Source organism: Notolabrus celidotus, chromosome 16, assembly GCF_009762535.1.
Source record: "Notolabrus celidotus isolate fNotCel1 chromosome 16, fNotCel1.pri, whole genome shotgun sequence".
Lineage (NCBI taxonomy): Eukaryota > Metazoa > Chordata > Actinopteri > Labriformes > Labridae > Notolabrus > Notolabrus celidotus.
The window spans coordinates 26,633,478-26,654,318 of NC_048287.1; the positions used below are offsets into that span (position 1 = coordinate 26,633,478).

The 20,841-nt window shown below is 39.0% G+C and overlaps 1 protein-coding gene across 5 annotated transcripts; it reads right to left on the bottom strand.

Annotated features, from left to right (window-relative positions):
• Positions 1–6,291: 6,291 nt before the first annotated feature.
• eif3eb (eukaryotic translation initiation factor 3, subunit E, b) lies at positions 6,292–19,384 on the bottom strand. Of its 5 annotated transcripts, none has more exons than XM_034705530.1 (14): positions 19,258–19,383; positions 18,733–18,850; positions 17,900–18,017; positions 17,750–17,792; positions 15,989–16,093; positions 15,745–15,870; positions 15,241–15,365; positions 13,951–14,077; positions 13,752–13,853; positions 10,851–10,865; positions 10,325–10,434; positions 9,873–9,975; positions 7,853–7,987; positions 6,292–6,543 (listed from the first exon to the last, which is right to left on the bottom strand). In XM_034705530.1, exons 1-14 carry the CDS (start codon positions 19,345–19,347, stop codon positions 6,505–6,507), a joined length of 1,356 nt encoding a protein of 451 aa, XP_034561421.1. In that variant the 5' UTR covers positions 19,348–19,383; the 3' UTR covers positions 6,292–6,504. The 5 variants fall into 5 exon arrangements, 4 of the variants coding, with proteins under 4 accessions (XP_034561421.1, XP_034561419.1, XP_034561422.1 ...); XM_034705528.1 differs by having other exon boundaries at positions 19,240–19,382; XM_034705531.1 differs by lacking the exon at positions 10,851–10,865.
• Positions 19,385–20,841: the final 1,457 nt, after the last annotated feature.

Here is a 20,841-nt window from a genome sequence, read left to right on the forward strand (position 1 = left end):
CTGCTAAGGACACAGTTTCTGAGGATAAACACAAACACACTCTAACATAACAGCCACCCTTTGAAATGTAGGCATGTTTTTATTTCCAAACTAAACCTCATATTTTAAAGTTTCCTTTGAGGAATGTCCACTCTCCAATTATAGATCTCACCATTGGAAAACAGCAGCTCTTAATATCTGGCATGCACTAACTGAGCTGCACAAAGGCGTCCTTATTCAGAGGCCAGTGATTCTGATTAATTGTGTCAGGTAAACAAATGAGCTTTTGTTTTTCCTGCAGCTGAATTTTCCCGAAGAGGAATATAACCACATCAAATGTGTTTATTTGCTCCAGAGAGGAAAATATTATAGTTTAATTCAACAAGAGCTGTCGAAGTTAAGTAAATTAAGAATTGGCATAATAATCATTTCTTAAACTGAGTGGATCTGCTGTGTTTAGAGTCATCTGTCAGGAGCCTGTAAGAGCTGTCAGTCACCTCCTTCATCACCATTCTTTGAGTCTTGAGGCCTGTAAGATCTTAAAATGACTGAATTTAAACTTGTTTTTGGAATCTATTAAAGCTGACAGGATGCATGACTGACTTAGTCATTGTTAGACAATGAACAAGCTATCCACTTGTTGAAAATCAACATGCATTCATAATGAAATCATTCAGGCTGTATGAAGGAGGAGAGATGTAAGGCCACTCAGTTCTGTGATGACCTCTGAACCTCCAGCTCATGCAGATCAGGATGGGAATGTTTGTGGACACTCTCCTCCTACAGCCGCTGATTACTTTCTGAAGCAGCTATTGTATTAAAGGGATTGCATTTTGACTTTCCTGCTTCACTTCATAAATAGAAGTGCTTGCCTATGCAGTATTGACCATGTGCAATATATTACACACTCTAAAAAGTTGATAAAAACAGATTTTGATGGATTGAAAATCTTTAATTAAACCTATATTTCATTAAAAAAGTGCAAATACAACATATTAATTGCTGAAACTGTCACATGTTGTTTGACGAAAACTATACCTTCTTTTTTAAATTTGATGCCACAAACCACGCCCCCTCCCGAGAACATTTTACCCCCAAGAAACTTGGGGCAACATTTCCAAATAATAAGGTTAATTTGCAACAAGCTAGAGTAAGAGAGAGTCTGTTTGTTTTAATGATCTTTTAATGATGAATGTTTTTTTTTATTCATTCCCTGTAAGGTGACCTTGGGTGACTTGAAAGGCGCCTCCAAATAAAAGGTATTATTATTATTATTATTAAGTATCTGTACTAAAGGGACAAGACCAAAAACAAATACTGGATGGCTGAAATCCTCAGGCCCTCAGGAAGCACTGCATTACAAACATGACTCTGTAGTGGAAATCAATGCATGGGCTGCACTGCATTGTCTTTTAAAACAGTTTATTGCTGCATCCACAAATGCAAGTTAAAACTGTACCATGCAAAGAGGAAATTATATAAAACATGATCTAGAAACACTGTTGAAAGTGAAAATTGTCCTGTGGTCTAACAGATCAAAATTTGACTTTTTTTTTGGAAATCATTGGCTAGGAGGCGCAACTTTCATCGTTATTCAACAGTTTTAAAAAACACTTAAACTTCCCAACTGCTGCTCTGTAATTAGCTAATTTACCTTTTCACATTCTGACCTATTACATAACTCCATTTCTTCTGTGATAAGCCACTTGCTTTTTCTTCTTCGAGCAAGGGGGAAAACAAAGATTGACAGCTTGATAACTTTTAATCACTACCAACTATCTGTCTGTCTGTGTAGCTCTGTTCTTCAGACAGAGACCTCACATGTCTCCCTGTCTGTACTCTGCGCTGCAGCAGGAAGAAATGAACCTTTGTTGTGGTGTTAGCGACACTCAGACAAAGAGCTTCATGCTTGGAGCCATTTCAGAGAGCCTCTCAAACTTATCACACACAATGACTGCACAGTGCTGCTCCACTGTGTAACAAACAACACTCATAGGGACTGTGCCAAAACACATTGAGGGAGTGCTGTACAGTTACAGATCACTCAGTATAACATAAGCCTGCTCTCAGAATACTTAGTAATGGAATTGGCGCGTGATAAAGCTGCAGCTGTTAGGTTATGTTGCAGAGCATAAATTATATGGGAACAATATCAACAACGTCCTCTGGAGGGACACCAGAGGGGACAAGGAGGGCTCACACAAATGTCTGTCAAATGAATTATTGCATGTCTTTTATGATGCATTAGATTTTGTAGATGTATCATTGTTGTGTGTTTGTTGCATGACAACAAAGTATTTAGAGGCTTAAAATAATGGGTACTTGAATAACAATAATGTTCTCTGTTTGGTGTTTTAGCAAATACCAGTTCCTTTTATGTTAAAAAGAATCACTGGAAACAGTAAATGCTTTTCTTCCTCTTACTACTGAGTCAGGACATCAAGTATAGAAACAGGATGTATACAGTAGGATGAGTCACTGCGGTTCTACATAAGTCAGCAATGTTAGGTTCCATAATGTTTCAGCCACAAAGCCAGCAGTGCAGCTCTCTACTTGATGCAGACTAAAATATCCCAACAACCGCTGAACAAATTCATAATTTCAGCAAAGCCATTCATGGTCTCCATAAAAAAAAAACACCATGATCCAGTCATTTTTTGACTTTTCCTCTAAGGCCTTTATGAGGATGACATCTGTAGGCTTTTAGCTGGACGACTATTTGTTTTTTATTAAAACAAGTTTAGGGGATGCCAGCTTAGCTCAGCTGAATTGCGTGCCCTGAGTACAGAGACTATTGTCCTTGAAAAGGTTATATTTTGTTGATGCTAGGCAATTAACAGGACAGCCGAATAAAAAAAACATTTTCATGAAACTTTTGTATTGGCCAAAAGAGTACTTAAATGTTGGCGCGGGTCTGGATACAACTCATAAAAAGGCAAAAAGGCCTTGCTGGAGGTCTGTGACTTTCTAGTCTTCCATTTTTTAGCGACTACAAACACAGCAGTGTCAGCTGTACTGTACTGTTGTGTTTTATAACCAAAGTTATCCTGCTAATGCTAACTTAAAGGTTGACTGTCATCAATATTTCACCCACAAAACATCAACTTGTCAGTACTTCAAATGCTGGCATGTTAATGCTAGCATTGAAGTCAGAGAGTGTCAATAAGCTCAGCAAATAAAACCTCAGTGGCTTGTTGGATTTGTTGACGATGATGTGAATTATAAATTGGGGTTTCAATGTTTTTAAAGACACGGTTAAATACACTAACAATTCTTAACTGTGACTGTTACACTGTTAATCAGATTGAATCATGCTGATCTGCATTAAGACCTCATTCCAAGCTGGGGGTTAAGTTCAAAGCATCAGAGTGTAAATAGGAGGACATTTGAAGCTCCTATAGGAAACTTTTGTTTTGAGTTGTTTTTGGCGCCCCCTGTGGACAAAGTGGTACCATGTACTTATCATGTGTAAGTAGTGTTTTTCTTTTTCTTTTCACTTCTTTATTTGATCAATCATATATATGACTTGTTACAAATCTTTGCTTTGGAAATGTACAAAACGGCTGTTTTGGAAGTCATCAGGACTGGCACTTACGCCCTGCCTATAATTTCCCAAATAAAAAATTAGAGTATAGAATGCTGATGTATGCTGATGGTCTGGTTTGCTTTCATAGATGACACTGAGGCATTGCTTTTAATTTCACTCTGTTTCTTAACTAGCTGAAAACTCCTTACAGGAGCTTTAATAAAGGCTCCAGGGCAGGTTTATGAAAACTGAAGAGATACAAGACATACCATTTGACAGCAGCTTACAAGATGCTTTATTGGTCCAAAATAAATCCTTCTTAAACCTGAGTGATCTCTCTGAAGATTACAGTTTTAGGTCTTGATTCTTTAAATTCATGTTTGACATCGACTTCATCAAGATGCATGAGGAAACAGTGATGAAACCCTCCAACATACATAAGGTTTGATTATATGTCTCACATTAGGAGGAACACATGAGTACCATGTCCTGTAAATCAATGGGTACATGGTGGAGTAGTGAACTTGGTTAATTTGCAGGGTTTGTGCTCATTCCTCGTCTGAACACTGATTGAATCACACTGAATAAACTGCAGGTGAACAAGGACCTCTAGAGTTTGAAGTGGGTATTACAAGCCGACATACTGATTGTACACTGCACTTAAAGGATTTTATCAAGGTTGTGCAAGAATGTAAAGAATGAAGGGTGACATTTTAAAGTGTGAATAAAGAAGGTGTCTGTTTTTTAGACACAAAAAAGGAAGAACATTTTCTCACCTGAGCTTTGGATTTGGAATGCTTTACCATCACTGTGTGGAAAGAAGATAAAATAAAACATTAGAATGAATAAATTGAGCAAAAGAAGAAGAAAGAAAGTGTGGGGTACTCGTCATAAGTTTAATTAGTAAATGTTTTGTTGCTTTAAAGCAGAAACAGAGGTACTGAGCCATTGCTCCTGTAGTAACCACGTGTGTTTTGCAATGACAGTTACCATGACACTGCAAGCCCATGCTGTCACTTGGTCAACTTTATATCATATCATTAGGCTCACTTCTTTGAGTGTGGTGCGACACTGAAGTGTAATTACGCACAGTTTTTTCAAAGGGAAAGTATGTGTGTTCTGGCTCAAAGCAACATCTTCAAAATAAACACATTTTATTGGACTAATGAGAATGAAAGAGGCATTGTCTCCTCTCACGTGGCTAAAAAGCACATTTAAACAGTGATCAGAACGGCCTCGACCACAAACTGTGAGTCAGAGCCAACACGAGCTGGCAGTTTCAGGAAAATGTGGAAACTGCAGACTTGGACAGGAAACAACTTTCAATTACAGGATTCTAAAAAAAAACAGTGTTCCTTCTCATGAAACCGACCCAGACTCAGAGTTAAATCTTAAAGCTGCATGAGTGTTTGTAAGCCTATCAGAGGCCTCCAGACACCCACAGAGAGGGCGTGTATGAGGGCCCACCTACCTTCCAGGTACCTCTCCAGGGAGGGCGAGGAGTTCTGGTTCCAGCTGTAGCAGCAGAAGAAGAAGAGCCAGACCAGGAGGGTGGCCAGGACCAGGAGGAGAACCCAGAGGAGCCGGGCCACAGCTGGGTTAGTGGCAGCCCAGACTGTCAGGATATCCATGCTGAAGGCTATCTAGTCTTGTCTGAATCCCAGAGTGAGTGCAGCATGAATGGGATGCAGTGGGCCGGTTTGAGTCCTCTCTACAGCGGCAGGAAGAAGGAGCAACAGCAACCAGAGCAACGGCAACCACAGATGGATACCAGCTGTTCCGGAGGCAGCCCGGCTCAGACCTCAGCCCACGTCAGCTCTCAGTGTGTGTAAAAGCATGTGTGTGTCTGCCTTTGTGTGTATGTGTTGTGTTTTACTGGGGCCTGGAAAAAAAGAGTGCGAGTGTGTGTGTGTGCACAGGGGAGAACAGTTTAGGAGGCGTGGCAAGCAGATCCGACGGCCCCTCCTGGGCTGAACATCAGGAAGATTCTTGACATGGAGGGGAGGCTGGAAGAACAGAAATGCACCTGGGGCACTTTCCCCTCTTTACCTGAACACATGCCAGCAGTCACTCTGGTAATGACAGGGGGACGTTTGTCTGAAGCACAAATTGTACAGCCATTAACAGGGTTCCACAATCACTGTGACAGATCTATTGCACAATGTCAATTAAGGCTGCACAGCTGCACACTTCTTTGATAAAGCCTCTGTATGTACTGAGGACTGGTTAGCTTTACACATTACAAATATTTGCAAAAGGTATGATGACAAAGTTGTACGCTCTGCTGTGCCATTCAATATTGAGACAATAGGTGTGGTTTAAGATTTACTGGACACGCCTTCTGCAACCGCAAGAACTACAACTGACAGAGGAGCCTGGAATAACTCTCGTATGGGGACTAATTCATGATTAATATCCTGTGACTTGTCCTTGCAGTGTTTTCCATAACAACATCATTTCCTCAAGTATTTGTCCTCTCTCTCTCTAAGGGTGGTTGCATGAGTGTCAAGTTTAGTGTCTAATAATGTAGTGTTTATTGTTACATTTTCTTAATATGTTACTGTATACTCTAAAGTCTGAGTTTACTTTACGCTGGAGTACACAACGTATGAGAACTGAAACGCTTGAGGGATATAAAAATGATCCAACAGCAACATCTAGTGGTCAAATATGGGAAAAAGGAAAAAAAGTGAAGTGTCTATTAATCACATTACAAATTGCATCAATGCTCTAAAATTAATCTGATAATAATAAGAAGGTTTACTTCATTAAAATAATACCTCAAGTGAGAAGTTCTTGAGGCTGGGTGCCTCTGTGGATATTTTATTTGTGTGTGGAAGTTAATAAATAACATAAAGTGAAGGCTAGCAGCAGGTAGTTTAAAACAACAATGGTGGTTAAACAGTTAAATAAATAAATACAAAATAAATAAATAAATACAATAAATACAATAAAAAGCTTAAATAATGGAGTCATGTGCATCTTCTTTGGATTCCGCTTCAGTAGAAGCTGGAGTCTTGAGCAGCCCAGTTCGGTGTCTGAGGAAAGCAGAGAAACAAAAACACGTTTGAAAAGGTGTTTCAGAAAACGAAGATGCTTTACGAGGCAACAAAACATTAGAAACCCTCAAAGTGAAACACCAGCCAACTCCCCACTCTCCGAATTATTGGCAGGAGAAGAGAAGAATAGAAGGCATGTGTTTGGATGAGTAATGACAGATTGTACAGACGAGCTTCATATATATATACCGAACCTGGGGGGACAGGGCCTTCTCTGTCGCTGCCCCCACCCTCTGGAACTCTCTCCCCCAACACCTCAGATTCTCTCCCTCACTCACCAAATTCAAATCCGGACTCAAAACACAACTATTTACAAAGGCTTTTAAACTATAACTGATAGATTTTTTTTGTTTTGTTTTGTTTTATTGTTTCTTGTTTTGTTCTATTTTGCTGCCTTGCTTTTCTTTTGCTTTTTTTTTGCACTGTTGCATTGTATATTTTATTTTCCTGTAAAGCGCTTGGAGAATCTTTTAAAGCGCTTTTATAAATAAAATGTATTATTATTATTATTATTGTTATTATTATTATTATTATTATTATTATTATTATTATTATTATTATTGTTGTTGTTGTTGTTGTTGTTGTTGTTGTTGTTGTTGTTGTTGTTGTTGTTGTTGTTGTTGTTGTTGTTGTTGTTGTTGTTGTTGTTGTTGTTGTTGTTGTTGTTATTATTATATTATTATTATATTATTATTATTATTATTATGGTATGACCACAGACTCTTGTGAAAATAAGGGTTTATTTTTACAAAAGTAAATTGCAGAAATTAGTTAAATAAGAAAAAGTACCTCCATGGAATCAGGGTAAATATATATAAAGTATTAACACCTGAAAATAAATGTGTATTGAATAAGCTCTGAAATGGCAGCAGAATAGTTGATGTCTCTTTTTGTACACTAAATGCTCCAATGAAATCAAACATGTTTAACTACCTCTGCTATTAGTCTCCAACTAGGACATACCCCATCCAATGCTTCAGCCCAAATCACTGCAGACAAAAACCCCACATGAAGGCAGCGGTGGCCAAAAGCAGCTGGTTGTGTTTCTGCTCTGTTTGTTATTTCTGTGAATTTCCAGGCAGAGCCTGAAGGAAACGACTGAAAATCTACTCGTAGTTCTGCAAATTATAACCCAGCAAGAAACCAAGTCTTTGAAAAATCTTAAAAGTCAGTCTGACACCCTCTCACATGTAATGACAGTTTTGACACTGACGTCAGACTGATGCAATATTTATATCCCCCTTCCCCCAAACAGTAAATACTAGTGAAGGTTGAGGGCTCAGTCTACCTCAATCCTGTTGCTGTGAGCCACTTTCTTCTCAATGTTCATCGCCAACATCTGGCTCCGGAAGGACAGACTCTTGGTCTTCTCGATCACCTGCTGGTACGGCGACACCGCGTTGTTTCCCATCACTACATGACCCTGAAACAAGTTGAAAGAGTTACATTTCTGAGGGTTAGAGTGAGACAGATGAGCAAGATGTGCCGGTTAAATGTTTGGATGGATTGCAGTGGCAGATATATTAAAATCTGTTGCGTCACATCGGTTTAATGATGGAAAATCACTCAGTAGGGATGTTCCAAAGTGACTCATTTCCTGCTTGTTTAAGTGGAAATTCCAATTCTGACTAATGGACTAGTCTGGAGGTAAGAAAACATTCAGAAAACAGTCACAATTGAGCCCAATTTATATGAAACAGCTAAACACTACATCAGAGTGTGTGCAGGTAAACAATGTCAGATCGGTTTGTAGAGTGTGGCTATGGTTAGCAGATCTAGCACCACCAGCCAACAATCCTATTTGTAGGTTAACATCCACATGCCTATGTTTGATACACATTGCTCCAGTAAGTGATATGGCCATTTAACAAGACACAGCCTGCATACAACTTCATCTATATTAGATGCTATCTGTCACCTGTGCTTGTTTGCATCCAGGTAGTAGAGCACTGAAGCATTATGTTAGTCACTATTAAACAGAGTTATAGCTCAGGCCAGTGGAAGGTGGCTGTGCTACAGCTTGGACACAACATGCAGAACAGCATTTCTTTAATAACTACTTTATTAGTTAGTTTAATAATCATTGCTGTGCAATAAAACAGTACTATTGTCTTTTCTTGTTGCTTACAATTTACTTCACTTCTCTAACCATAAGTAGGAAGTGTACATAGTGTATTTGTTATATTTTATTTTTAACCTTTAATATAAGTATATTCTAACTTTAAGTGCATTATTGTATCCCCGTTCCTTGTTTTAACCTGTTGTATCTTATCGTATCTCCTTCATTCCTAGCGCTTCTGTACATAGATAATTCTAACTATTCTGTGCGTCTGTATATACTGTTTTATTATTTATTTTATTTCATTTAATTTGATCTTTATTTCATTTTATTCTATTCTATTTTTATTTGATCTTTATTTTATTTTATTTTGTTTTATTTTATTTTATTCGTGTTTATACCTTGTTTTATTGCACCTACTATTAATATTGGTTCCAGCTAGCTAGAGTGACAACATTAAATCCATTAGTTAACTAAACACGCACATACTGATAAGCCTTATATCAAAACCATTTTTTTGATGTAAAGCAAGTAGCTGAATGCTAGCCCTATTTATGAATGCAATGCCTAAATATTAACATTTGAAATTATCTTGTAGTTTAATTGCTTTGTGCTTTTCACATCGTTGCAACATAACAATATTTGTTTTTCAAACAAGACTTTTGTTGAGCTGGATCAGAGACGGAGCTGGACAAAAGCGGATCCAGAGGAAGTTAACACATTGACTAGAATAGAAAACTATCAGATCTGTCGCGTGACAGGTGGGAGATGGACCGGACACGGATCCAGTGGAATTTGGCCGTCAGACCACAGGTGCCCCCATGACGTGCATTTTTAAGGCACTTTTGTATTTGGTAAGAACAGAAAATAGCTTCATACTGAGTTTGTTATCATAAAGCAGCTGAAGAGTCTTCTAAAGCGGTTGTTGAAAAAGAAAAAGCATCTTCGTCGTTGGGTAAATTTTGGTGATAGGTCAATTAAAGACAGTGTGATGAGGGCCTGCATGACCTTTAAACAATGTTCACTTATGATTCTATAATTAAGAGATGGAGGGATTGAATAATAATGAAATCAAAGACATGAAAATACATAATAACTTGAAGATTCGAAGAGGCCTTTGGCTGAATTGTAATTCATAACATCAGCCTTGATTTCCTCAATAACAACATCCCTTCATATCACTACTGAAGTTTTGTAGAGGTATGTACTTCGTCTGACTGAAGGTGGATCACTGAATGCAGAAACTCACCAGTTTGGAGTCAATCTTGGCATCCAGTCTCGCGTTACGGATGAGGTTGACGATCCACCTCTCCGCCTCCTCAGGCGTCATGTTGAGCTTGTCTGCCAGCATGCTGAGTGGAGAGAGTGAAGGAGGAGGAGGGGGGGGGAGGAGGAGGAGGAGGAGGAGGAGGAGGAGGAGGAGGAGGAGGAGGGGGTGTTTCAGTGAAGAAAACATCCTTCGGGGGGAATCAAAACCCTTCAAAGTTCTTTTTTTTACACTTAACTGTTGGATGTCCTTAAAAACTGAGGGGACATGAATAACCAAATCCACAATAAGGGAGGGGTGGGAAGTCAAATTACAGCAGAGCATCAATCATCTGAATACACAAGCAGAAAAGATCTTTTCATAATATTCTCTTCATGTTTAATAACACGGCACACACTGTTCATAAAAGCCCAGACTATTTCAAAGACGTGTACCTGATGCTGATACACTGATGAATTCGACAAAAGGTCTCGAAGATGAAGAGACGAGCGTTCTCAATGAAGTCCTCAAGGCAGGCGACCAGGAAGAAGTCATTCACTAGTACCTGAAAGAGCAAAGAAAACATTCCTGTAAGAATCACTCGCTTCATACACATACAGCACAAAACATCCACATGTGGAAAATGTTCAGAAAAACAGGACAAGGACTAAATGTTCCTCCAGCAAGAAACTTGAGTTTCTCTGTCTGCACATTTTCCATAATCTGTGGTGTCCTCAAACATAAGTGAAGAACTAACTGTGTGTGGCTTTAATTAAGAACACATCATATAGGTCTGAGAAGTACACTTTTAGCACACTACAGCTTATAATAGCACCACAGGATGACAAGGCTAATGTGCTGGAGATCATTCTGTGCAGTTCTGCTGGTTTATACACCCATACATTAAAATGTCCCACTCGAGACTGTGCAACCTCACCATCACATGTATCTTTGTAAAGATATATTTTAAAGTATTCTCGCCTTTATTGATGACAGCTGAAGAGAGATGATGGGAGAAGAGAGTGTAGGAGGACATGCAGCAAATGGTCGAGGCCTGGAGTGGAATCAGCAACTTCTGAAATGAAGACTAAAGCCTCCATACATGGGGCACACTTAATCGGACTTCCACCAGATCAATGTCAAGTCTGTCTCCAATCTGCTGCAGTCTGGCTCAGTGTTATCTCGTCCATCAACACACATTGGCTGCGCTTTCAGAACACAACATAGAGCAGGACCGCCTGACAGCTGGAGTGACAAGACCTACGTTTTCCCGCTGTAATCACTGAATTTCTCCTCCTCCTCCTCTCCTCATCCATGTTGTCTTTATTGTCCTCTGAAAACCTCTGACCTGTTGACTCCAGGCCAAGTGAAATACGATCTGGTGTTAACACAGAGTGTTTTATTCTGAAATTAATCGGATGTTTTCATTCTGTTCTGGTGCCTGACTTCCCGTCCCGCTCCACCTGCTCTGTGCAGAAATAGAAGCCTTGTGGATCAGAGACGCAGCCGGAACTCAACGGAGTGGATCCAGTGGAAGTTAACATATTGACTAGAACAGAAACCTTTCAGATCTGGTCCCAGATTGGACCAATCAAATTCAAATGTTTTTATTTTCACAGCATGGTCCGGTAAGCCTTCAAAAAAACATCTTCGTGTTCTGGCAGAATAGCCTCCATCAGAGAGACACAGCCTACTCCTGTTTTCTATTATGCTTAGCTTATTCGAGGTTCTCATATCCATTAGAAGACTCCAGGCCTGGCTCCAGTGGATGCTGTGGTAAGTAAGCAAATTGACTAGAATAAAAACGTATCAACTCAGACCAGACATGGATCAGGTGGAATCTGTTCATTAGACCACTAGGCCAATGGTGCCCCCATGACCTGCTTAAGGCACTTTTGTATTTGGTGGCTTTTTTTTTTTTAATTTCCAACCTACCAACTCACAAAAACTAAAGATGTGGTTGAGCAAGCTGCACATACACACACTGACTTACTCCTGTAAAAACCTCCCGTTTACAAAAGACAATGAAAAACAAACACCTAAACTTCTTGGACTCAAAAAAGAGTCTTGAGTTGCTCATTGGATTGGTATTCTTTTTAGATAATTAAAATGCTTTCACTTTCACAGCATGGCCCGTTAAGCCTTTCAACAAACATCTAGGTGTTCTGGCAGAAAAGCTTTCATCAGAGAGACGCAGCCTGTTTTCTAGTTTCTGTGCTTTTTTTTTTAAGTCTTCATATCCATTAAAAGACATTTTCGTTTTTTAAAGTACTAAAAATCTTCTCTGTTTAGTTTAACATCTCCTCTGCAGCACCAGCAAGGACATGGTATTTTGATTTTCTTGTTGTACCCTTGAGACACCTGCGTTGTGCTGTGCCTCATTGAGGAGGCAGTAAGCTCTGAAATAAGTTGAACAGATGGTCAAACTCAAACTGAAAAGCTGTGGTGTTTCATAAAAGCATCAACTTCAGCCTCTGGTCTCTCTTACTATCCTTGGGGAGTTTGTTCCAATGATACATTAGCTTTTCAAATGTGCCTTCTGTCATCATGGTTACTTCTCATCACACTGATCTAAGTTCAAGTGTTTATTTTTCAGGGATGTTTAATTTCTGTGATTTATTTGATGTCATGAAAAGTGTATCAGGCCATGAATGAAGACTCCTCGCTCCTCCTGCTTTGACAGATTAGAGCGAGGAGAAATGTAGCTCACATTCACACAAGAGTTTCTGAACTTTCCATGGCCAAACCACCTCAAGAAGCTATACTGAGGTCTGAGTCCAACTCAGTACTTAGGCTTGATTGCAAAGCTCATGCTACAGGAAAAACAGACCCAGAACATGACTAAATCATGAAGCCATCAGCAGGCCTGCAGACTTTCCTGTGGGTGATTATAACTGGCATCTCTGTGGTTTAAAGTGATCATCATAGTAACATCAAACATGATGTTTGATCATCTCAAATCTCCTTAAGAGCTTAAATGTACACATTCATGAATGTATTTAAGTCTGGGGTTTGGAAGATGTAACACCATTATTTCACAAGTGGGTGTTATTATGTAAGAAATCCAATTATGCAGCACTTTGTTGTGGTTAACACAAATAAAAGGTGCTATAGACCTTTACACTCTACTTTAGTATTGCATTCGGGATTATTATAGCGATAGATCAAGTCCACTGCTGGCATCAATATCTAACATCAATCAAAAAGTTAACTTCTGACAGGAGACAACCTTAATTGTTAGGGAAAAAAAAACAGCAAAGATTCAAACCCGATCATCCTGAGATGATGCTGATACAGTAATTAAGACGAGATGTTGATCTCATGAGAATAAAATGAATAAAAACATGTAATTTAAGATTCCTCTGATAATTAAAAGCAAACAGAACACAAGACAACAGAGCGGCTTAATGAACCCTTTTTGCTCTGCTGTCATTGTGCTCACACTCCGTATCTGACAGGATAGTTGAGGCTTTTGCAATCGCTGCATAATTTATACAAGAGGGGAGAAAAGCCAATTGATGAGAGTGCTCGGAGAACGCGCAAAGTGGTCCCCAAACACAACTACAAAAACCGCAGTCAAGGGGTTTCTAAAGCGAAGGTTACCGAGCTCCAAATCTGACAGCTGTTCCGCTTTGAAAATCAAACTGAATAAAAGTAAGAACCAGCAAATCAGGCCAGACAAGGATTTGCCGAGGCTGAATAGCTACAAAGTTAAATGCAAAGGACTCAGGAGATCAGAGCACCATAACTAAGAGAAGCTTCATATTAGCCCTCAGTCCCAGGAGACAGCTAACTTTTCAGAGATTTAGGTTTGAGTACCATGACAAACACACACTGCCAAGCAGGAGGAGAGGAGGAGAAACTTTAGAGAGCCATCCATACCGACTCACACTCCCTCAGCTTCTTCTGGGCGCTGTCGAAGTCAAAGTTCACGTAGAGACACTCCACAAACTCTGTGATGGGGTCTTTGTACGTGTACGACTCCTGCAGGGAAAGAGAAAAAACATTACTCCATCATGTGTGGCGAAGTCCATGAGACAAATTATATCAGAATCATTCAGACGATTTTTCTTGACCTTACCTGTTGAATAACTTTCACCAAGTCTTTCAGCACTTGCCTGCGCTTCCGTACGTCTTTGTTGGTGATGACTGCAGTTGTAAGGTATCTCAGGATGTGTGGGCACATTGTTTGGATGGCATTCAGGTACCTGGAAACACACACAGCACAGGTATTCCAAGGTGCTGACACAACGATTGAGAATACCATCAGATCTCTAAAGAAAACTGTGTTTTTATTTTACTTTTCAAAACACAGGAATGTGAGATTCATGCTGCCTTAAGACTAGAAGGGCCAGAATTCCATTTCTACTAGAAAGGCCACGAGGATTGAAGAAGTGCTGAAACTGTGATGTGATGACGAGAATGACATGTTCTATATTTATGATGTGAGGAATTATTATTTATTCTTTTTTGCTACATTTGAGTTTTTTATGTACTATCAGTGTTATTCTGTTATCATTATTACTTATTTATTTTAAGGTTTTGTCTAGAACTTTCTGAAAATGTACAATTTAAGTGTTACTCCTATTTATTTTTACATTTTCTGTATGTGTTTTATATGTTTAATATTCGGGGGGGGGGGGGGGGGGGGTGGGGGGGGGGGTGTTATGTGCTTCCTGTAAACTATGATACATTCTGTAAATACCATTAAAAAAATTGAAAATCAATAAAACATATGTTTAAAAAAAGAAAAAGAAAAAGGCCACGAGTTCATCTTGACTGCCAGATTCCAAATTGTATTATCTGTTGTGATACAATATAGAGAATTATGTGTATATTGTTCAAGGCTATACTGTATATCTATAATAGGATGAAACCTTCTTCAGCGGTTCACTGTTATACAAAATAGAGTTGTCTATTTTTCTCAGTTTCAATCCAAAACTTTTCAAATCATTCAATTTCAAAGGAAAAATAATAAATAATAAAAAATAATCATATAATTGTTGCCTTTTGTGCAATTTGTATAAATGACATTTTAAATACCTGAACACACAACTTTATGAAAAGTCAGGAACTGGCAGCACCGTCATCTTTAATTTAACTTTAAGTTACTTAATATATAAATGTGAAAATAGTCAAAATGACCCCCATGGTCGTTCTAGTGTTAAAGGGCATACTTGTACACAACTTTACTCTTTTATAGCCACACCAAATGCTGAATTAAAATCTTGTTCAGGTGAAGAAAATGAAGTGACGGAACATCTGCAATGATGGCCTCCAAATTAATGAGGCGATAACGCCGTGTTCACTATGAGCTCTTAAAGGCAGCACCATCAACCTAAATGTTCTGTGTAAAAGCACAGAGACTCACTGAGGCTGATAAAGGAAGAGCTCGATGATGTTGTCTCTGCCTTTAGGATGGTTGAAGAACACAAAGAGGGACCAGTGGATGAGCCAGGTCCTCTGCTGGAGGGACTGGAGAGGAGAGCTCACAGACTGAAAGGACAGAAAAGTCACAGAATGTCACATTAGAGTGTTTTCAGATAAGGAATACCTGTACATACAATATAAACTACATTTATAAAAAGACAGGAGATCAAGAAGCAGACTGCATAGTAACCCACTGAAGGAAATGACTAACCATAAAAAGGACTGGGTCATTAATTGGGCCTTCTGTGCACACTTTATGCAACATTCCACTCTCAGTCCTGTAATTTCCTACTAAAACATTTAGTTTAGCAGAAACTGCAAATGTCATTCCGTGCTGCCGAGGGCTGCTCCACTCGCCTTGTTTGTTTTTTATATTCCCAACGAATCATCGCCAATAAAAACCAGGGAACATAAAGTCCTCTCTAGCAAAGCGTTCTTCACTCACATTGTTATCGATGGTCTCCCTCAGTCGAGTCAGGTCCTCCATGGCAGCTTCCCAATTCTGCATGAGGATCTCAGAGGCCAGTTTGCCCCACAGAGAGCTCAAGGCGTTCCTGTCTGTCAAGGGGACCTGAGCACAGAGGGACAGATTCAGTTAAAAACAGAACAACGCAGAGCTTTGGAAATCATCTGAGGAAGACAGTGTACTCTGTTTGTGAGAAAGTTTACTACTCTAATATGACTCTTACCAGGACGCGGAAGAAGTAGAGGTACTCAGCAGCTCCGGAGTAGTTACCGCACTCGTACTGGAACTTGGCGTACCTGTACAGCGTGTCGAGGTATTCTTGACGAAACTACGAAAATTTAAAAAATGAAAAGGAAGAGAATTTAAATTGTATGTAGAACAACTGAAACTCAACAGACAAAAGTTCTAGAGGTTTTGTTTGACTTGAAATGAAAGGTTTGACAGTTCTCCCTGTAATTAAACTCATTATACAATTGACGTTGTACCTTTCAGTTCAAATAAACATGGCTTTAAACAGAAACCGAATGTTCAAACAAACCTATTATTCACCCAGATGAATGGGGCGACAGAGCTTACTCCATTGCTGCCCACTCCCTCTGGAACTCTCTCCCCAAACAGATACGTGACTCCACTGACCTACAGACAGTCAAACCCCAGCTCAAAATTCCCCTCTTCAGAACTGCTTGTAACTGTTAATGTTTTTATATCAAGATAAGATAAGATAAGATAAGATAAGATAAGATAAGATAAGATAAGATAAGATAAGATAAGATAAGATAAGATAAGATAAGATAAGATAAGATAAGATAAGATAAGATAAATTTTATTGTCCCCGGGGGAAATTTGTCATGGACATAAGTGTAGTGCTGCTCACAATCAATACATTCATTCGTCATACCAATACTCACTGTGATTCTATTATGTTTCTGTTATTCTGTCTTTTAAAGTGTGTTATTTCTTTTTTTAGTATAATATTTTTATTCAAATGTTCAGACAATAAGAACAGTGACAATAACAGACATATGTGTGTTATTTCTAAAGTGCTTTGAGTTTTCTGAAAAGTGCTATAAAAATAAAACTTATTATTTTATCATTATTAGATGAGGTTTAGTTGTCCCCCATTCACTCTGTCTGCCCCCTTTAATCTATTTTTCATGTTTATTCAACCCTTTTTTTAGTGCTTATTTTTCTATTTATCATTTATTTATAATTGATATCATTAATGTTAATTAATTACCAATTGTTGTTGTTTTTTTTCTCCTTTAGACAAGTTTTTGGAGGTTTGGGTGGAGGGGCTTGGGGTTATGATAATAACAGTACAGTGGTTGTGGTTCAGTACTGCCACTGGTGCACACACTCGTTTCTCTCTCCTTTTATACACTGCTTATACTGCTTGCACTGTAATTACAAAATCAATAAAAGAAATATGAAGGAAAATCAATGTGGCCTTGTATCATATATGACAATGCATTTCAGTCACAGAAATGGATGCTGTTTTTAAAGCAGCTCGTATCTCTGTCTTTTCTCCCCACACAGAAAACTAATTGAGTCTGCAGGAGTGACAGAATGTGTCTTATTAGGGAATATGCAGACATCTTTCATCTTTTCAAGCAAAAGAAAACCTGTTCTTTTTTCACACTGACAAAAAAAAATCTCCTCTTAAAATAGTTTACATGATCTCAATAGAGCTTTGATGTACAGACCAATCCCAGAGAAGGAGATATGTAAATGATCTGTGATTGTATGCAAAAGAACAATAAAGAAATGATTCAATAGAAACTGGGAGCAGTGGATAAGTGAGTGGTAGTGAGCGCTCTGGTGGGTGATGTTGGATGTTAGGATGATTTGGATAACAGCCCTGGTGGCTAACAGCGGCAGCCAGTTGTTATGGAAACCAAACCCTCTTCTGAAGACTGATTTGCAGTGCACTTTATGAACAATGAGAACATGTCTTTGATACAATATTGAACATTTTACTACTTACATTGTGTTTCTCTGACAGATAGTCGAAGAGCATCCTCCCATCTCTGATATAAAAAACACAGATCAATATGCATCACATGAGCCTTTACACTCCACGTTAAATTATTTAAGTAGCGCAAGTATTACAACGTGGACTCTGCAATGATCTGACCTCGTGGACTGCATCTGTCGGGTGGTCTCTGGGTCTTCAAACATCTTGACAATCGGCTCTGTTTCTGACTGGAGCTGCTTGAGTTGAGCCACCACAGTACTCCTCTTCTCCCTTAGAGCTGAAACAGGACAGAGTCTAACATTAACACACTGCTGTAACCTCAGTGCTGGTCAAGACTAAATACAGAGGGGAAAAACTAAGAGAAGCTGACTTCAATTATTTAACATTTTACAGGTTCGAAAATTAACCAACAAAACAACAAAGGAAAGATGTTTTTAACATCATCTTTTACTGTCCAGCTACCAAATCTAATCAGACACTTTATATTTGCTTCACCTTAGATGCAGATATAGTGGAACTTATCAGAGGACCTGATGAAATAGATGTAAGCATAAAGATGTCAGCACTCCCAAGATGGAATTTAAACTTTTATAAGAAAAATGACTGACTTTGCTGGGAGGGATGAGGATACAAAGTGACTGAGATGGAGAGATGGAGGGAAACAAGCAATAATGAAATGCTAGAGATGATAAAAAAGACTTTGTAAGACAGTCAGCTGAGGGCTTTTCCTTTGCACATCAGCATTTTTTCTACCTTAAACACCAAAAGATTTGTTGGTAAAATATTTTTTTTGAGAAAATTGACACAGACATATAATAAAATATTGGGGATCATCAAAAGGTGTGTTCTCCCTTTACTATGTGGCTTACTGCTTATGTTTGACATCATCTCTGCTTCAGGTGTATCATGTATGAGTGTACTTCATGTAAGATTTAATGACAAAATAAAAAGTTGTTGAATTGGAACAAACTTTTTAAGGGAAGCATTCTTACAATGTGGGATTTCCTTGTCTGCATACAAGTTTTTGTACACATCCATGGCGAAATCCACCATGTTTGTCTCGCTGAGGAGATCCAGCTTCCCCTGAAGGAGTTCCTTCTCATTGTAGATCTGTCAAAATTAAAATACCAGTCAAGCTCGCATCATTCAGGACATGAAATCACATTTAATTGTGCTTAATTGAAAAGGTAAACAACAGCAGGCGTGGATTAACTGATGCATTCAGGAGCAGCTACAGCAAACAACAATACAAAGCTAGTCCCTATAATGTCCTATAACATTATTATTATTGGTGAGCATTTATTAAGGCAGATACAAACTAGCCTAACATGATGTCAGATGATGAATCACACATTGAATTCATAGTTTAGACAGCGTTGGATGCCAGCTGACCATCTCTATAACATCACTGCGAAGTTAGCCAACTAGCTGTCAACAAACGGGTTCTGGGGTAAAAATGCACTGAGACAAGCATTTCTATTCACGTCTGGCGTTCTCACATGCATAAGTTGTTTTACCTCTTTGACTGACAAGAATTCCAAAAGTGGAAAAACCAAATGCCGGTCCAGAAAGTGTGCTATTTTGGTTGTCAAATCGTACTCCGCCATATTGTCCGCCTTTGAATCGAAGCTTTATTGACAACACAGAGATTTGACGGAACCTGGTAAAGGTATGTCACAAGATTTTCCCCGGTATTTTGTGGACAGCAAGAAAAACCATAGATTTTTGGAAATAATAGTTAATATTAAACAGAAAATATAAAGTGTTGAATGTTTAGAAAAGACAAGAAAATAAGAAATAACAGGCGGTTAAGTAACATCACAGTTATACTTGCCTCAGGTCACCTCTCATACAGAGGTTACCTCAGGTCGTCTCACACTCAGAGGTTACCTCAGGTCGTCTCACACAAAGAGGTTACCTCAGGTCGTCTCACACAAAGAGGTTACCTCAGGTCGTCTCACACACAGAAGTTACCTCAGGTCGTCTCACACACAGAGGTTACCTCAGGTCGTCTCACACACAGAGGTTACCTCAGGTCGTCTCACACACAGAGGTTACCTCAGGTCGTGTCACACAGAGGTTACCTTAGATCATTACACACAGAGAGGTTACCTCAGGTCACCTCACACACAGAGGTTACCTCAGGTCACCTCACACACAGAGGTTACCTCAGGTTACCTCACACATAGAGGTTACTTCAGGTCACCTCACACACATAGGTTACCTCAGGTCACCTCACACGCAGAGGTTACCAAGGTCAAAACCAGTAGAAGGGCCAGAGGTCACTAGGGTCAGGACCAGAAGAGGTGTCAGAAGTTACTTGGGACCGGACAGACAAGCAGAGGTGTCAGGGGTCACTGGGGTCAGGACCAGCAGAGCGGTCAGGACCAGCAGAGGGGTCAGAGGTCACTGGGGTCAGGACCAGAAGATTAGATTAGAACATTTTAATATCCTCTAAGAGGCAATTTGTGGACCAGAAGAGGGGTCAGAGGTGACAGTTGCTTTGGGTCATTCCTTTAGCTGCACCAGGTACAAATTTTACAATTTACATTTCTGAAACCAAGATTTCATTCTTTTTGTCCTAAATCAGCAATATACACTACCAGTCAAAAGTTTGGACACATTCAATGGTTTGTATTTATTTCAACTATTTTCAACATAGTAGATTAATACTGAAGACATCAAAACTATGAAGGAACATATATTGAATTATTTAATTAAATAAAAAGTGACAAAGCAGAATATGTTTTATACTTTAGATTCTGTAAAGTAGCCCCCTTTTGCCTTGATGACAGCTTTGCACACTCTTGCTATTCTCTCAGTCTGCTTCATGAAGTGGTCTCCTGGAATGGTTTCTAATTAACATGAGCCTTGTCAAAAGTTCATTTGTAGAATGACTTGCCTTCTTAATGTGTTTGAGACCATCAGTTGTGTTGTTCAGAGGTAGGGTTAGTACACAATGGAGAGCCCTATTTGACTGCTGTTGTAATCCATATTATGGCAAAACCATTTCATAGTTTTGATGTCTTCAGTATTAATCTACAATGTCGAAAATAACTAAAATAAATGAAACCCATTGAATGAGAAGGTGTATCCAAACT

Coding starts and splice junctions, on each gene's coding strand:
- eif3eb (XM_034705528.1), bottom strand. CDS start 19,347: ATGGCGGAGTACGATTTGACAACCAAAATAGCACACTTTCTGGACCGG. Junction 18,851..19,239: donor AGGTAAAACAACTTATGCAT/GTGAGAACGCCA, acceptor TAATTTTGACAG/ATCTACAATGAGAAGGAACT. Junction 13,854..13,950: donor TGGTGAAAGTTATTCAACAG/GTAAGGTCAAGA, acceptor CTTTCCCTGCAG/GAGTCGTACACGTACAAAGA.